The 19,254-nt window shown below is 41.8% G+C and overlaps 1 protein-coding gene and 1 long non-coding RNA gene across 3 annotated transcripts in view; one reads left to right on the top strand and one right to left on the bottom strand.

Annotated features, from left to right (window-relative positions):
- Positions 1-15,723: 15,723 nt before the first annotated feature.
- On the bottom strand, positions 15,724-18,568 carry LOC119565384. Its single transcript, XR_005223996.2, has 2 exons — positions 18,412-18,568; positions 15,724-16,148 (listed from the first exon to the last, which is right to left on the bottom strand). It is a non-coding gene; the product is annotated as an uncharacterized LOC119565384 (long non-coding RNA).
- Positions 17,559-19,254, top strand: part of GPD1L (glycerol-3-phosphate dehydrogenase 1 like) — a 38,717-nt gene continuing 37,021 nt past the window's right edge. Inside the window, exon 1 of one of the 2 annotated variants that reach the window (XM_037890373.2) lies at positions 17,559-17,801. In XM_037890373.2, the coding sequence (XP_037746301.1) occupies positions 17,749-17,801 (53 nt within the window). In that variant the 5' untranslated portion in view covers positions 17,559-17,748. Of the gene's footprint in view, positions 17,802-18,586; positions 18,725-19,254 lie in introns of those variants that run through there. The other variant, XM_037890375.2, reaches the window with a different exon arrangement.

Genomic DNA, 19,254 nt, shown 5'->3' with positions numbered 1-19,254 from the left:
CCAACTGGTGTCACTTCTCTTATATGACATATTAAAGTTTTTTTGTGGCGATAAAAGAGGGCAAGTTTTCTTGTTCCATATCAGTAAAGGCTTCTTTTACTATGTATAGCATGTATTCACCACATACCACATATATTATTATTAGAACACATTGAGTTAATGCCATACTTCTTTAAAAGCAATTACATTGTAATGTATTATATATATAGTTGTCAATGCTTTATTAATGAACAACAGAACTGTAAGGATAAGGCCTTTGTCTGCAACCATATTGTAAGACCTAAAGCCTAAGGCCTTCCTCTGCAGCCAGATTAAAAGAGCAGCCAAGCAGCAGCCATTAGCTGAGAAGCAGGAATTCACATTCTCTCATTCCATTTAAATTACATTAAAACAGTGTAGTATCAGGCTGTTAAGAAGGAGACACCGTCCTAATGACACCCACAATCATCAAATGAAGAAACAGATCTTAAGATGGCTAAAGAAAACTTAGTTTAATAGCATCCTGTCTAGCAAGAAATCACTTATTAGTTGTGGTTGTGAAATCCTCATGTCTTTATTGCTTTGTCATTATGGTTATGATGGGTTCGATCACAGAAACCCCCTTGGGAACTGCCAACTGATGTTTGGACTACTTCTAACCCGTTTTCCCTGCTAGCTTGGGACTCCAGAACCTTGCCAGTTTGAGCCAGACACGCTAGCCTGTTACAAACCCAGACCGAGGTCTGAACCACGTCCCCCAACAGCTGCAGGCTTAACTGAGAACAGCTTAAGAAGTGTTCCTGTCTCTAACACTCAAATGCCCAGCTCCCAATGGGGTCCAAACCCCAAATAAATCCGTTTTACCCTGTATAAAGCTTATACAGGGTAAACTCATAAATTGTTCACCATCTATAACACTAATAGAGAGATATGCACAGCTGTTTGCTGCCTCCCCCGCCCTTTGTTAATACATACTTAATTAACCCAGAGTAAAAAGTGATTTTATTAAATACAAAAAGTAGGATTTAAGTGGTTCCAAGTAACAGACAGAACAAAGTGAATTATCAAGCAAAATAAAACAAAACATGCAAGTCTAAACCTACTACAGTAAGAAAGTAATTACAGATGAAATCTCACCCTCAGAGATGTTCCAGTAAGCTTCTTTTACAGACTAGCCTCCTTCTAGTCTGGGTCCAGCAATCATTCACACCCCTGTGGTTACTATCCTTTGTTCCAGTTTCTTTCAGGTATCCTTTGGGGGTGGAGCAGCTATCTCTTGAGCCCTCTGAAGTCAAAATGGAGGGGTTTCCAGGGGCTTAAATAGACTTCCTCTTGTGGGTGGACACCCCTCCCGCCCCGTGTAGAATCCCAGCTACAAGATGGAGTTTTGGAGTCACATGGGCAAGTCACATGTCCATGCACGACTCAGTTCCTTACAAGTGGCAGTCATTGTTTACATGCTACCTTGAATGTCCTCAGGTAGACTTCTCATGTGGATTGTAGTCTTCCAAGATCCATTGTCCGTTAAGTGTTTCTTGATGGGGCATTTAACTTGCCAATTCCTTTCTAAAGAAGCTGACCAAATGCCTTACTAAGGCTACCTAAAATCAAAAAACTATAAAGCCAATATTCGTAACTTTGAATACAAAAATGATACATGCATACGAATAGGATGGATAGATTCAGTAGATCATAACCTTTGCAGAGATACGTTACATGGCATATGTAGCATAAAACATATTCCAGTCATGTCATATTTACATTCATCATCTTATTTACATAAAGCAGTGTGGGGTGCAACATCACAATGGTCTCCACTTCCCTATTGTTTATCTGTATAGTCTCTGTCTGATTCTTTAATTGTTTCTGTTTGTTACATAATTAATTTTGCTAGGTGTAAATTAAGGTGGTGGGGTAGGATTGGTTAAAGAATTTTGTTATACTATAGCAACGAGGAGTCCGGTGGCATCTTAAAGACTAACAAATTTATTTGGGCATAAGCTTTCATGGGTAAAAAACCCACTTCTTCAGATGCATGGAGTGAAAATTACAGATGCAGGCATTATTATTCTGACACATGATGAGAACACGATGTTAGGATTGGTTAGTAAAATTTTAGTATAGTGATTGGTTAAGGTATAACTAAAACAACTTAAATTTCACTATATAAATTGTGTCCAAAAGGAAGTTGTTTGGGAACTAACTCCAGGACACAGCCCCAAAGATCAGAGCTGCCAGACCTTAACACTCTGCCAATGACATCATGCAGAAACTGGAGTCCCCCAGATGGACTTGATTCTTACTGGCCATCAAGAAAAGTTCATCTGTCTTATTGGGAGTGGTGAGCACTGTATGTGTAGCATGTGCAGTCTGTTTTGGTGATTGTTAATAAATAGTGGTTATGTAGTATATTACTGTGTAAGGCTCTTTCACTGGTGAAAAGGTCCTGCAAACCTGCAGAAGTAGTATACACCCAGAACTCTACATATTGGGAAAGGGTGTGGGTACTTAAATTGACCAAGTTAGTTACACCCTACGAATTGGGTACGGGTAGCCCTAAACCCTACAGATTGGGTAAAGGTAGGTGCTTTTTGCCTGGAGCCCTACAAATTGGGAAAAGGTGGGGGTGCCTAAATTAACTGGGTTACGCTTGGAGCCCTACGGCTTGGGAAAAGGTGGGGTGCCCTAATGGTGTGCAGGTAACAGAACAAATCACAAAGTGAGCCCATCGATAAATTTGTGGCTAAGGAAATGAGGAAGGATAAAGGAGAAAAACTACTTCTTCAACTCCCAAACCTCCTCAACTTCTCAAACCACCACTGAAGGTTGTAGTGCAACACCATACCCAACCTTCCTGATTCTTGCCCTATGACTCAGTTAAAACATTTCTAATTCAGTCAAAACTTTTTAATAGCAATGAATCAGACACAATATTTAAACGGAGTTGATTTCCACACAGAGAAGAAAACCATTAGAAAGATTTTCTGCATTTGTAAAGAATTTGGAGGAACAAAGCAGGCATAACCAGAACTCTACCTGTAGACTTGTTGGAGAAACAGCTGGTTACATCTGTTTTTTTTCCATAGCCTATATTAAAACTGAACATCTATTTTCCCCCAGAAGGCTATCCTGAAGAAGCAATATACTTTTAGCATTTTCTTCAGGGGGGAAAAGCTAATGATATTGTTTTTGTTAATTCAATATCTTATAAAATCCCAAGGGTTTTAAGAGAATGTGCTGACTTAATGTCAGTCATTGTGATAGTTAATTAGTGTAATGTTGGTTATCAATTTAAATGTAACTTGAAAAGCTCAGACTCTTCAAAATGCTTATAATTGGATTTTCTGTGATTAATTTTGAATTGGTAAAGCATGTATTCTGCACCACATACATTTCAGTACCTCTAAGCCAAGTACTTTAAACAGTTTCAATCTTACACGTTTGAACATAAAGTCATGAGACACATTATCAGGCTCAGTTTCCTTAGGATGGATTAGCAGACATTATAAACATAGAGAGGTGTTGTAATAATTGGGCCTACAAGTTTATCCTCATTGTGAGTTCAACTGTGAAAAGTGAGTGAAAGTTTATAAAATGTCACAGTAACCTATAATAACAGATGCTAATGGGAAAAAGGTACAAAACAGAGACAGAATTAGTCCAAACAAAAAGGCTTAGATATCATTCAAGGACTGTGCTAAGATCATGCCTGGTAAACAAGAGAAGTGTGGGACTAGAAATCAATTAACCAAAACTAGTGTATTGGAAATTAGGCCTAATTGATAGATAAAATAATGAGGTGATGGGCTACTCCACTCATCTCTTCCTTTTGGGGTCCTCAGAGACTTTGTGGGGTGAAAATTAACAGAGGCTACCATGACACAGGCTGACAGGAAGAAGGGGAAGAGGTGAACATCATGGCTGCCACTCCCACCATCTGGGATCCCAGGATCCACCAGAAGACCATTATGCCTTCTTTGTCGTGATCCTGAGAAACGTTCTCACCAGCCTGGGGCAGAGAGTGAGACTCAGATGACTTCACCACTTCCACCGGCTCTGGCTGAATCTTGAATACCATCAGGATATGATACTTTGTTACCTGTTCTTTAGTGTCTTCTTTTCCTTCTTCACCTTATTTCTGCTCTCTCTTACCCTTTTCTTTTTACCGTCTAATAAGAATCTGGCTCGGTCAGCCAAGACTGCATATTTTATAATGCGGCAGTAAGCTTGTGACCAGAGATGCAGATAAAAGCAATGCCCTTGACTGTTTGGTGATGATACTAGTTTGTCAGGTCTCAGAGTGGCTGATAAGATCATGGGCTGGGCCTGTGTTCTTCCAGCAGTAAGGTTGCAAGTGAGAGTTAACATCAGTGACAGAAGCTGCATTTTCTATCTTTGCTGTTCTTTTCTTTCCCCTTTTGTGTGTTTTTCTTGTTTTATTTTCTAGGAAATGGGTTTGACTTTAACAATAGCAACAATGGCAGCTTCAGTTCACCTCAACTCACTCCTTTTCTTTTCCTCAAATTACCATCTCTGATACTGTCTAAAATAGTGGTTCTCAACCTGTGGTCCACCCCCATTTGAAATTTTTTAGGGGTCCAGTGGACTGCAAAAGAAAAAAAGATTACCACTGATTTAAAGGATGGTCAAACAAGGTTTTTCTTTTCTTTCTAAAGATCCTCTCCAGCTAAAGGGAAAGGGAACAAGGAATGCGGTTAAATGAAAGCCTTATCTTTAATAAAATGTTAAAAACAATGTTTATTGATGTTTGCCAGGGTACTAAGCAGGCTGAGGTCTCTGTATATCAAACCCCAAACCCTGTTCAACACTGTTTAATGATGGTCAATGACAGGGTCATATTAGCACACTTGACTCTTCACGCCCATTTATTCCATGCAAATTAATACAAGAGAGGTCTACCTCCCCTAAATATCGGGCACTGGGCAGAGGTGGACAGTGTACCGGGAAAGAAATTAAAGCTAGTATGTGATCTCTAGGCATAGTGAATAGGAAAAATCTATCTTTAACAGACTCCATCATACTTTATTTCCTCTAAAAGATACCATAAATTTTACAATAGTGCAGAAAATTATATAGAATCAACGAGATTCATTCATATATTGTATTGGTCCAGTCCTCAAATTGAAGACTTCTGTGTTATAATTGTCTTTATGGGAGACTTGTTTCATCTTGTTGTCAGTTCTCATGTCCTAGGTATTTACAGAGTTTACTGAAAGCTTGATTTTAATGTCACCGTTGTCTAGAAACGTTGGCTCAAATACCTCCCTGTTCTAATTCCATTGACTTCATCTGGGCCAGAAGCTAAAATGGACATTGTCAGTCAGCAAAGTCCCCATCTCATAGGTTATCAATTTTTTGTGGGTCCAGAGCAGCTGAGAATCAAACAGGTCTTATACTCAAGTGACAGCAGCTCCCTCTCGTCTTAAAAGAATCCTCCTCACCAAAGCATGCTGTTTATTTCAAATGAAAGTCATGTTTCACATATTTGACATAATCTGCCTCTGAGAACTGCACCTAGGAGCTGATCCTGCAGTTATTTCTCATTGTTATACCTACCAGCTAGAGCTATGCTGTGTCTCAGGTACTAGAGCAAATTTAACCAAGAAGTGTTGCTTTGTTCTTGCCACCCAGGTCACACTGTGGCTTGTGAACAGGTTATCTCCATATTCCCATACAAATAACAAGGAACCTGGAGAGTTTTGTTTTTAAATACATAAATCCTACCAGACAGGCACTAAAGTTGGCAGCCTGCCATCTTTGAAAGCTGTTTCAGCACCTCTTGGCCTCTCACTCTTCCCTGGCGCTTGTTGAGAATACAGCTTTAATCTAACCTAAAAAATTTACTTCAGTCAGCCACAGTAACTATGGATACTAAATTTGCTGTACATATCAATGCTCTAGAGGGTTGTCTGCATAAGCACTCATCTCAAATGGATTTTGCTGTGGAATAATAGAGTAGAGAGTTGGAACACCTTGATGAAATTTGATAATCTACAGTAAAGATAAACCAGTGGTTCTCAAACTTTTTTACTAGTGACCCCTTTCACATAGCAAGTCTGAGTGCAACCCCCCTTATAAATTAAAAACACTTCTTTATATATTTAACACCATTATAAATGCTGGAGGCAAAGCACGGTTTGGAATGGAGGTTGACAGCTCACGACCCCCCATGTCCTCGCAACCCCCTGAGGAGTCCCGACACCCAGTTTGAGAACCCCTGAGATAAACAAAGTCTTTTCCTTCTGAGCCAAAAACTAGCCATGGCAGATACAAAGCCTCTTCCAGGGCATTCCATTCTTTATTGAAATGCTGATAACAAAAATTCTGAATGCTGATGTTACTGTTAGATCATACATACTATATAGAGTTTAGCAAGATTACCAATTCTCAATGCACGAAGAGCTGGAGATAGCATGCTTTGGGATTTCACAATGTTTTCAGAAGCATAGCCTTGGAATGCCTCTTAAATTGTTAAGAGGTAAGATCAGAATGGGCTATTTCCAGGAGGAAGTTGGACCAGGTCCCACTACAGAAGATCAGATGGAGGGAACAGGCCACCTGTCCAATCCGCTCCCCAAAAAGAGACAAGCCTGAGAAGGCCTGGGCCTTGCTATCCCTCCATCTCATCCCCCAGATTAAATACAGTATGCAGTGTGGAGCAAGAGTCTCTAGTTTGGGGAGAAAAGAAAGAAACTGGGCTTTGTAAAAAAGATCTCACAAGATCTTGATAGTACAGATAAACTTCAGATAATTATCTAAGCATCTGAGTGCTTATCTGGACCTGAACTCCAAACCTTTTAAACATCTCCCATCATCAGTTGGTGTTGCATTTATGAAAAAAAAACTAAACACATCCTATCTGAATCTACATGCTATGTAATTTATTTAGTGGGTGTTGGTGCTGTAGTTATTTTTACTTTTTTTTTTAAATTTTACTTTAACATTTAGTAACCTTGAAATTCTATTGGCAATATTAATTCTGCTTGTCATTTACAATATATAAAATCATATTGTTTAATGTACATTTCTTTTATCTTATCTGATTTTTTAACATAGTCCCACAGAATAACAGAAGTTGTTTGCCTTTGTTTTAAGAGGCCCTGGAAATGTTTCCTCTTGAAGTTCCGAGCAGTCTTGTAATTTTTAATCATTTGCACTTTTGTACACACCTACCTTGTGTGTTTCAGAGTAACAGCCGTGTTAGTCTGTATTCGCAAAAAGAAAAGGAGGACTTGTGGCACCTTAGAGACTAACCAATTTCCAGCACAAATCCAGGTTTTCGGATGAGCTATTACCAGCAGGAGAGTGAGTTTGTGTGTGTATGGGGATGGGGGAGTGAGAAAACCTGGATTTGTGCTGGAAATGGCCCACTTTGATTTTCATGCAGGTTGTAAGGAGAGTGGTCACTTTGGATAGGCTATTACCAGCAGGAGAGTGAGTTTGTGTGTGTGGTTTTTGGAGGGGGGTGAGGGAGCCTGGATTTCTGCAGGAAATGGCCCACCTTGATTATCATACACATTGTGAAGACAGTGGTCACTTTGGATGGGCTATTACCAGCAAGAGAGTGAGTTTGTCTGTGGGGGGGCGGAGGGTGAGAAAACCTGGATTTGTGCTGGAAATGGCCCAACTTGATGATCACTTTAGATAAGCTATTACCAGCAGGAGAGTGGGGTGGGAGGAGGTATTGTTTCATGGTGTCTGTGTATATAATGTCTTCTGCAATTTCCACAGCATACATCCGATGAAGTGAACTGTAGCTCACGAAAGCTCATGCTCAAATAAATTGGTTAGTCTCTAAGGTGCCATAAGTCCTCCTTTTCTTTTTACCTTGTGTGTGTGTGTGATGGGTTAATCCACCCACTCCTGGGGTGCTACCTGATGTGCTGGTGTCTCACGGAGTCCACGCTTTCCACCAGCCCGGGTTTCCTTGCTCTCGTTTTGCTGTGCTGGGCTCTCAAGCGGTCTCCAGCACACACATGCAGGTAAGGCCACACCTAGCTGCAGACACAGACTGAAATCAGCTTTGTGTGGGAGGACTTAGCTAGGAGAATGACCAGCACTCACATGCACACCTCCTTTGGGGTATGAGCCCAAAATAATATAGAAAGATCTGCAGAGTGCAAGTTCATAAAAATTCACCCTTTTTCTTAATGTGGAGAGAGATATGAACAGGTTTTTGCTCCCTACCCCCCACTCCCAGATATGAATTGTACAAACTGGGTTTTGAAATAAACAAGAAAGAAGTTGATTAACTACAAAAGGTAAATTTTAAGTGATTATAAGGAATAGCAAACATAACAAAGCAGATTACTGAACAAATAAAACAAAACACACAAACTAAGCTTAATACACTCAAGAAACAGGGTACAAAATATAATTTCTCACCCCAAATTTTGTTTTAGGCAGGTTGCAGAGTTTCTGTAGCTTACAGTTCCTGTTATTTCTTCTTACAGACTAGACCCCCATCTCAGTCCCTACCTTTCTCCTCAGGTGTTTTTAGCAGTCTTCCTTCTTGGATAGGGAGGCATTAGAGAAGAGTCTTGATTAACTTACTTCCCAGCTTCAAATAGAATTTACATAAGGCTGGAATCTTTTGTTTCCCAGTCTGACACCCCACCCCTCCTGTTAATGGAAAAACACTGATAGCCCAAGATGGGGGTCTAGTACCAGGTGACACGATCACTTGACCCTGTAGTGTCAAATCAGCATCCCCGGAGCTTTTCAGGAAGGCGAGAGATTAGTATCTTCCAAGTCTTATTGTTCTTCCTAATGGCACATTGAGGCTGATTGCCTACTGTCTGGTAGGCATTCCCCCAAATACACACACAATCATAATTGTTACATAGTCAGTATTCCTAACATCAGATACAGAAATGATACATGGATACCTCTTGGATAAACACATTCAGTAGATCATAATCTTTCCAATGACACCTCATGTCATAAATATAAAGGGAAGGGTAAACACCTTTAAATCCCTCCTGGCCAGAGGAAAAACCCTTTCACCTGTAAAGGGTTAAGAAGCTAAGACAACCTCCCTGGCACCTGACCAAAATGACCAATGAGGAGACAAGATACTTTCAAACCTGTGGAGGGGGGAATAAAGGGCTCTCTCTGTCTGTGTTGCTTTTGCCGGGACCAGAATAGGAATGCAGGTCAGAACTCCTGTAAAAAGTCAGTAAGTAATGTAGTTAGATATGCGTTAGATTCTGTTTTGTTTAAATGGCTGATAAAATAAGTTGTGCTGAATGGAATGTATATTCCTGCTTTTGTGTCTTTTTGTAACTTAAGGTTTAGCCTAGAGGGGTTCTCTGTGTTTTGAATCTGATTACCCTGGAAGGCATTTACCATCCTGATTTTACAGAGGTGATTCTTTTACTTTTTCTTTAATTAAAATCCTTCTTTAAAGAGCCTGATTGCTTTTTCATTGTTCTTAAGATCCAAGGGTTTGGGTCTGTGTTCACCTATGCAAATTGGTGAGGATTTTTAGCAAGTCTTCCCCAGGAAAGGGGGTGTAGGGCTTGGGGGGATTTTCGGGGGAAAGAAGTTTCCAAGTGGGCTCTTTTCCTGTTGTATTTGTTCGATGCTTGGTGGTGGCAGCAATAAAGTCCAGGGACAAAAGGTAAAATAGTTTGTACCTTGGGGAAGTCTTAACCTAAGCTGGTAAAAATAAGCTTAGGGGGTTTTTCATGCAGGTCCCCACATCTGTACCCTAGAATTCAGAGTGGGGAAGGAGCCTTGACACCTTACATGACCTATCTTGCATAAAACATATCTTAATTATGCCATATACATATCACAACAATATTTCTATGAAGAATATGGGGTGCAGTGTCACAGGGGGGTGTTAAATGATTATTCTGTTGTTTACAACTTTTTAAGGCCTTATCCCATGATCCTGCATAACTCTGCTCATGTGAATAGTCCCTGGGACTGCTCAAATGATAAAAGTTAGCAGGATCAGTATCTTAGTACAAATATCAGCAATTTAGAAAAGATATCATTCAGTCTAATCCTGCTCTTGGCTATGTGGGTTCAAGATGGTTGCGTGATCCATATAACTATGAGAAGAATGTGGGTCAGTGTTTCAACCACAAAGTTGTATTTTCACTGTGCAGAAAATGAACTTTATACTAGGGCTGTCAAGCGATTCAAAATTAATTGCGATTAATTGGGTGATTAAAAAAATTAATCACACCGTTGTTAATAGAATACCATTTATTTAAATATTTTTGGATGTTTTCTATATTTTCAAATACATTGATTTCAATTACAACACAGAATACAAAGTATACAGTGCTCACTTTATTTTTATTACAAATATTTGCATTGTAAAAAACAAAAGAAATAGTATTTTTCAATCCACCCAATACAAGTACTGTAGTGCAATCACTTTATCATGAAAGTTGAACTTACAAATGTAGAATTATGTACAAAAAAACCTTGCATTCAAAAATAAAACAATGTAAAACTTTAGCCTACAAGTCCAATCAGTCCTACTTCTTGTTCAGCCAATCACTCAGACAAACAAGTTCGTTTACATTTGCAGAAGATAATTCATATGTCCCTTGATGCTTCAACCACCATTCCAGAAGATATGTGTCCATGCTGATGATGGGTTCTGCTCGATAATGATCCAAAGCAGTGCAGACCGACGCATGTTCATTTTCAGCATCTGAGTCAGATGCCACCAGCAGAAGGTTGATTTTTCTTTTTTGGTGATTCGGGTGCTGTAGTTTCCGCATCAGTGTTGCTCTTTAAGACTTCTGAAAGCATGCTTCGTGCCTCTCAGATTTTGGAAGGCACTTCAGATTCTTAAAACTTGGGTCGAGTGCTGTAGCTATCTTTAGAAATTTCACATTGGTATCTTCTTTGCGTTTTGTCAAATTTGCAGTGAAAATGTTCTTAAAACAAACAACAACATGTGCTGGGTCATCATCTGAGACTGCTGTAACATGAAATATGTGGCAGCATGCGGGTAAAACAGAGCAGGAGACATACAGTTCTTCCCCAAGGAGTTCAGTCACAAACTTAATTAAGACATCATTTTTTAATGAGCGTCATCAGCATGGAAGCATATCCTTTGGAATGATGGCCAAAGCATGAAGGGGCATATGAATCTTTAGCACATCTGGCACGTAAATACCTTGCGACACCAACTACGACAGTGCCATGCAAATGCCTGTTCCCACTTTCAGGTGACATTGTAATTAAGAAGTGGGCAGAATTATCTCCCATAAATGTAAATAAACTTGTTTTTCTTAGCAATTGCCTGAACAAGAAGTAGGACTTCATGGACTTGTAGGCTCGAAAGTTTTACATTCTTTTGCATAGGCCCCGACTCTGTGGGTGCTCCGGGGCTAGAGCACCCACATGGGAAAAAATGGTGCGTGCTTAGCACCCACCGCCAGCCCTCCTATCAGTGCCTCTCCCTCCCCACAGTGCCTCTTGCCGGCTGGTGGGCCCCACCAATCAGCGTTTCCCCCTCCCTCCCAGCGCCTACCGCCTGCCGAAAATCAGCTATTTCGCAGCGTCAGGAGGCGCTGGGGGGGGAGGGAGAGGAGTGAGGGTGCTCGGGGGAGGAGGCAGAACTGGGTGGGGGTGGGAAGAAGCGGGGTGGGGCATTGGGGGGGAAAGGGTGGAGTGGGACAGGGTCTGTGCGGAACTGGGTGGGAGCACCCTCCAACAGATCAGAAACTTGACGCCTATGTTCTGTTTTTGAGTGCAGTTATATAACAAAAAAAATCCCTACATTTGTAAGTTGCACTTTCATGATAAAGAAATTGCACTATACTACTTGTATGAGGTGAATTGAAAAATACTATTTATTTTGTTTATCATTTTTACAGTGCAAATATTTGTAATAAAAAAGAATATAAAGTGAGCACTGTTCATTTTGTATTCTGTGTTGTAACTGAAATTGATATATTTGAAAATGTTGAAAAGCATCCAAAATCAATTTTAATTGGTATCCCATTGTTTAACTGTGTGATTAATCACGATTAATTTTTTTAATCATGGTTTTTTTATGTTAATCATGAGTTAATGGTGATTAATTGACAACCCTACTTTATACACACGTGTGACTTCAATGCTTAAACCTGTGTTTCAGCAAACCATCCTGAGCTGCAGCTTAGCTGAGCTGAAAAGGCCATATACTCCAACTATACATTTCCATCTTAAAGCAGAGAGCCCTTTCTCCCACTATTTCTTATTCTTCTTGGACATGCTATATTAACTGTACACCAGCACATGCATGAAGAAATGAATTATTTTTCTTAAACTAAACCAGCAGATAGTCTTTGATCCCTGCACTTTGCATTCCAAATACATGCATTGGTGTACCTGATTCAATTTAATTTCTACAGTGTTGGTCCCAGGATATTAGAGTGACAAGGTGCCTGAGGTAATATATTTTGTGTCCATTCACGATTTCATATTAATAAATGAAGATTGAAAGTTAGGTTTCTTCTATCCCAGAAGCACAGGGTATTATCACTTAAATTAAAGGAGAATCTCTCTAACTGTAATAATATTTGAGTTAATGACACATACCTGAGATTGGCATTCGTTCTATCCAGCTAGAGCAGTGATACACATACACACTAGCTAGTACATTACAGTTTATCTCAGGAAGGATCCAAGTCTAGTTTCATTAATATCTTCAGTAGGAAACTTCATGTAGTCAGCATCCTAGAGGAAAGGCTATCTCAGGATCCAAGTCTGGTTTGATTAAAATCTTTAGCCAGAATCGCATGTAGTCTTTGTTCTGCAGAAAAATGGCTACAGATACTAAGGCCTGGTCTAGACTTCATAGAATCATAGGACTGCAAGGGACCTCGAGAGGTCATCTAGTCCAGTCCCCTGCACTCATGGCAGGACTAAGTATTATCTAGACCATCTAGACTTAAAATTTGGGTCAACATAGCTTCATTGCTCAAGGACATGAAAATTCCACCCTCCACTGATCTAGCTATGCTAGAGTAGACACAACAAGGAAGAATGCTTCTGTCAACAAAAAGAACAAGGAGTACTTGTTGCACCTTAGACTAACGAATTTATTTGAGCATAAGCTTTTGTGGGCTAAAGCCCACTTCATCAGATGCATGCAGTGGAAAATACAGTAGGAAGATATATAGATATACAGAGAACATGAAAAAATGGGGGTTGCCATACCAACTCTTAACAGACCAATCAATTAAGGTGGGCTATTATCAGCAGGGGAAAAAAAACCTTTTGTAGTGATAATCAGGATGGCCCATTTCAACAAGTGACGAGAAGGTGTGAGTAACAGTAGGGGGAAAATTAGCATAGGGAAGTAGTTTTTAGTTAATGTAATGATTCATCCACTCCCAGTCTTTATTCAAGCCTAATTTAATGGTGTCCAGTTTGCAGATTAATTCCAGTTCCGTTGTTTCTCATTGGAGTCTGTTTTTGAAGTTTTTTTGTTGAATAATTGCTACTTTTAGGTCTGTAATTGAGTGTCCAGGAAGGCTGAAGTGTTCTCCGACTGGTTTTTGAACGTTAAAATTCTTGACATTTGATTTGTGTCCATTTATTCTTTTGCGTAGAGACTGTCCGGTTTGGCCAATGTACATGGCAGAGGGGCATTGCTGGCACATGATGGCATATATCACATTGGTAGATGTGCAGGTGAACGAGCCTCTGATGGTGTGGCTGATGTGATTAGATCCTATGATGGTGTCCCTTGAATAGATATGTGGACAGAGTTGGCACCGGGCTTTGTTGCAAAGATAGGTTCCTGGGTTAGTGTTTTTGTTGTGTGGTTGCTGGTGAGTATTTGCTTCAGGTTGTGGGGCTCTCTGTAAGCAAGGACTGGCTTGTCTCCCAAGATCTGTGAGAGTGATGGGTCATCCTTCAGGATAGGTTGTAGATCCTTGATGATGCACTGGAGAGGTTTTAGTTGGGGGCTGAAAGTGACGACTAGTGGCATTCTGTTACTTTCTTTGTTGGGCCTGTCCTGTAGTAGGTGACTTCTGGGTACTCTTCTGGCTCTGTCAATTTGTTTCTTCACTTCAGCATGTGTAGGTTGTGTCTAGCTATTTTGGTATAGGCTCCAGTGTGTAGACATGGTCTAAGTAAATAATGCCTACTCTTCTTTAAGCTCAATTACACTTCTAACATTTCCTCTTTTAAAAGACCTCTCTAGCTAGAGGTGGACAGATCTGGGCTAGGAGGAGGCACAGGAAACCTTGAAACTTGGATCAAAGGGAGGCCAGGTTGCCACATGGATTTCAGGATCAGGACAGGGTATGCATTGCTAGACACCTGCTTGTCTTGTCCTATACCTGTATGGTGCTGCTGAGAGAATGCTCAAGAGGAGAAGCTTATTTTTTAGAAGACACCACCTCACAATGTTCATTCATGGTACAGAATTCTGATTTGTATCACAGTGAATGACAATAAATTTCTTCTCAATAGCTCCTTAATGGGTGTGAGTTATGGAACATTAGGCACCAAATTCTAGTAATCTCTTAAAACACAGAATGGATAGTCATCCAAAGGGAGAGAGGGGGATTGGGACAAGAGTGGGGATGAAGAGGTGAATACAGAGAAAGCATTTGAATACATAAATGAGTGAAGGGATTATAGAATGAGAGAATGTAGGAACACGGAGCATCTGTAGGTGGGACAGTAGATTATGTGAGAGAGGTGGAGGCAATGGGTGGTTGAGGGAGGGAGTTGGTGAGCCTGGGCTGGGAGGAAGTGTCAGGCTCTATGTCTACACTAGCACTTTTGTCAGTATAATTTATGTCGCTCAGGAGTGTGACAAAAACACACCTCTGAGAGATATAAGTTACACTGACAAGTGCCAATGTGGACAGTGCTATGTCATCAGAAAGTGCTCTCCCACCGACATAGCTACTGCTGCTCTTTGGGGGTGGTTTAATTATGTCAACATGAGAGCTCTCTCCCCTCAGCAGAGAACAGCTACACAGGATATCTTTCAGTGGCACAGCTGCATCGGTACAGCTGTGCCGCTGTAAGCTCTCTAGTGTAGACACGGTCTCAAAACTGTTTGCAGCTCTTGGCCCTTGCTAGCCTTACTGTGTCCCTGCTCTCCAAGAGCTTCCTGACCTCTTGCAGGAATGAAACTATTAAAAACAAAAATCAGACAAAAATTGTGAAACTAACCAGACCGATGCTTACTCCTGTGTTCAGTTAACTCATCCCTTCCTCTCTCTTTTTGTTTGGTGTGCAAACTCTTCAGACAGGGACTTTCTCTTCATATCTGTCCATAAGGTGCCAAGCACAAGTCTGTGATGGCTTATAAAAATGTTAAATAATCATCTTCGTCCCCCAGAGGCCATCCTATAACCCTCTTCTCTTCTACCTAATCTGCACACATAGCTGAGCTATAGAGATTATCTTCTTAAAGAAGACACACACCTCTGGCATTTTCCACTGTCGCACAATGGCCTGTGTTAAGGAGGAATGTTTGAAAAATCAGCTGGAGAATTTAAACTACATGTTCGGGTGTTTCAACACTTTAACAGCTTCCAGTGACATAATTAGGCATTTAAACATAAAAAGAGATTAAGATCTTGCACTGAACACACACACTTTGGAAAGAGAACACCAAAAGAACAAAATTATGGGGAAAATTTTATGCTGTACTCGTGATAGTGTTTATTGATAGTTATGTGTAGTATTGTTTTCAATGAAAAATGTGAGTTTCACTTAACCTCAGTTTTCCAAATAGTTACTTATTGGTCTTTAATTATTTGCTTTGCCAACACAGACATAAATGTCTAAATGAAACAGTCCTCTGTTATAGTTAATCCTCCTACGTTTTTTGTATTGTCACATTTTTTTGGTGGTGCAGGGTTCTATTCATTCAAATCTGAGATCTGGTTTCTCTCCCTGGATCCTTGATTAGGGGATTTGACAAAGAGACAGCTTCTCATAAGCACTGAGATGTCAAAGCATCTTAGAACTATCTAGAATAGCTAACACAAATTGAGCTAGATAAGCACGGATTGTGCACAGGAGCTAACTTAGAACTTAATGAGTGGTCTTAAGGCTCTCTATCAGCTTTCATGGAAGTTGTCTCTGTCCTTCCCAATACTGCGACATTTATTCCATGAGGTCTTTTTCATCAGCATGAGTGAAATGAGAGGAAGGACCTAGGGGAAAAATGTGGATGAACAACTTCAGAAAACAAAACAAAACAAAAATGGAGCACTGAACCATTTAAACATAGCAAATATTTGGTTTCATATCCTTCAGACAGAAGACTACGTAATGGTCGTTTTGTTTATTACTCTCTCCCTCTATATGATTTACATTAAGCACAGCATACAAAACTATATATTACTCTTGTGCTTTTCAAGCATAGACCTCCTGGAATTACAGGTTCAAATCCCAGCCCTTCTGCTTTCTGAGCTACAGAAATGAAGTGGGTACCAGGCATTCTATGTTTCTGTCAGATGAGACCTAAAAATTATCTGCTGTTCTTGAACATAAAAGATCTTATAGCACTTTCTGTAAGAGCAGGGGCTTCCTCAGGTGGCCTTGGATAATCTGTTTTTTCTTCACTGTTGTGTTGAATGTTTTTTGATAAACATTTGCCACCCCTTGCCCCAGAGATGGCTGCATTTCATTGGTGTTGTAGTTATAGGCCCCAGTACTGCATCTGGATCTATAAGGGATGGCCCTTGCACCATATGTTGTAATGAATCTGGTGATTCTTTGAGATGAAAGGCATGATATGAATGTAAAATAAAAACATCAGAACTGCTAAATTGAGTCAGACCAACAGTCAATTCAGCCCAGTATCATGTCTCCAACAGTGTCCAGTGTCCGAACTTTAGGTGGCGTGTACAGAACTGGGCAGTTGGAGTGATGCACCCTTGTCTTCCTCTCCTAGCTTCTGGCAGTCAAGAGGTTTACATTCCTGGGGATGGAAACATGGGGTTACATTCCCGACTATCTTGGCTGATAGCCATTGACGGACCTATCCTCCATGAACTTACCTAATGCTTTTTTGAACCCAGTTTTGTGCGCTGTGTGAAAAAGTACTTCCTCTTATTTGTATTAAACCTGCTACCAACTAATTTAATTGGGTGACTCCTGTTTTTTGTATTCTGGGAAAAGGTAAACAATATTTCTGTATTCACTTTGTCCACACCATTCATGATTTTATAGACCTCTATCACATCTCCCTTAGTCCTCTCTTATCTTATTATCCAACTATATTAATACTTTGAAAAGAGGGCAAAACGCCTGTTTCTACATAATGACCAAACCAGCCCTGATCTTGGGGCAGCCTTTCTCCACCAGGACAACTTATCACCCTGGTTGAAAAAGGGAGCCCCCCGCCCCCCCATCCAGCTCTCCTTGGCCAACAGCTGACATGAGACCCTGATTGGTTGCCTGGTTTTTTTTGGGGGGGAAGGATGCTCTTGACCCCCCAGCTCCAAGAATGAACATGCCCCTGCTCTGGGAAAGGATGTATATGAGACCATCCTGGATCCTGCCCGCGCCGCCCTCCATCGCCCGGCTTGCAAGCAGAGCGCGCCCTCGGAAGCCAGTGTACTCCGCTTTGCAGCCGCGCCGGGGCATGGACTACAGCTCCCAGCAAGCCGCGGGAGCGGCAGCGTGTGAGCCCCGGAGGGCGGGCGGCGTGCGCCGGGCTTTCTCTCCGGTGCCTGGCCGGGAGGCGCTCGCCGCTGCCGCCCCAGCCTGCGGAGACCCGGCGGCGAGGCTCGCGGTGCGGCGCCCGCCATGGCTCTGGTCTCCGCGCCGCTGAGGGTCTGCATCGTGGGCTCGGGGAACTGGTGAGTGCGGCTGCCCGCAGCGCAGCGCGCCCTAGCTTGTGGCGCCTACGGCCGTGCCCCTCGCCTCCTCCCCGGCCGTGCCTCTCGTGCGGGCAGAGAAACCCTCGCCAACGCGTGGAGAGGGCGTCGGCCGGAGCCGCTCTGCGCTCTCTGCCAGGGGCGGGGGAGGCATGCCTGCCCTGTGGGGATGGATTTTACGCCAGGGCGTACAGCCTTCCGCCTGTAGGGGTGGAGGGTTTCCCCGCCTCAGGAAGCTCTGTGGCAAGGCCACCGGGCCTGACGCTCTCTGGCTTGCACGCAGTGAAGCACTGGTACCGGACTGGAGTGGGTTTGAAGTGGTACCGTTCTGAAAGGGGGTGTAAATGTCTGCAGCAAGGTGCAAGCCAGAGGAGAATCAGACCCAATGTCTCTGACGTGTCTGTAAGGCACTTGCTGTGCTGGATAAATAATAGGTAGTTTAGTGAGGGAGACACCACCACCGCTTGTCCTAATACTCTGCCCCTTCCCAATCCCGGCAGAACTTTAGGGGATCAGAACCACCCACTGGGTTTCGTTTTTGCAAAATCTGGCCAAAGGTGTTCTGCTTATCTCTAGTTTCAGTTAAACCTACTTCGTGTATTGCTTCTGGGAGTCTTTCCAAATCCGGTTGTCAATTTGTGGAAAATCCAGGATGGGGTGTTTGTTTTTGTAGAGTCAGTTTGTTTTAGGATATGTGTGTTTAAGTTTAATTAGGATGTATTTTACTTCTGTTAACTTTCAAGAGGAAGAAAGTGGCAGTGTTGTCCCAACCATACAGGAAGAGCAAACTTTGGCAACACTGCTCCTGATCTCGCACTCCATTACTCTAGTTCTTCATCAGATGCTCCGCTGAAAGTCAATGGTGTAACAAATTAGAGAATCTGGCACACTGATTTGTCCCCTATGTAAGTTAAACTTTTCTATACAGAAGTTACAATAGGCTATTTTTAACCTGGCATCTGTTGTGTGCCCACTTCTATCAGCTCTGATATCAGCTGGCAAAGACTTTAAAGATTCTGCACATTTTCAGCTGATTATGTTGCCTGAAAGATTTTAGCTTTGAAGAACTCAGCCCCCAAAATGATGAAATATAAATTTTATATAGTGTCTTTCATACAAATTGTTTGCCAATGCATCTTTCCAGATGAATTACAGGACACTGGACAGTATACTGTATCAGTAATCTCTTAATATCAAGAAAGGGGAGTTGAGGTCAGATGGACTTCAATTCCCTACATTAGGGGTCTCAAACTCCCGGCCTGCGGGTCATCTGCTGCCTGAGAACCTCCACAATGTGGTCCATGGGGCTCCAGCAATTTTGGGGCCAGGTCTCTCCCTTGGCCCCGGCTGCGGACCCTGGGCGCTCCCCCACTGTGCATCCCCCGGGCAATTTACAATGGCCTGGGGCCCCGCCCACCACTGGCAGCGCAGTGGC

The sequence above is a fragment of the Chelonia mydas genome, chromosome 2 (genome assembly GCF_015237465.2).
Source record: "Chelonia mydas isolate rCheMyd1 chromosome 2, rCheMyd1.pri.v2, whole genome shotgun sequence".
Lineage (NCBI taxonomy): Eukaryota > Metazoa > Chordata > Testudines > Cheloniidae > Chelonia > Chelonia mydas.
The sequence above is the reverse complement of the archived record's forward strand: the minus strand, read 5'-3'. Positions and strand labels throughout refer to the sequence as shown.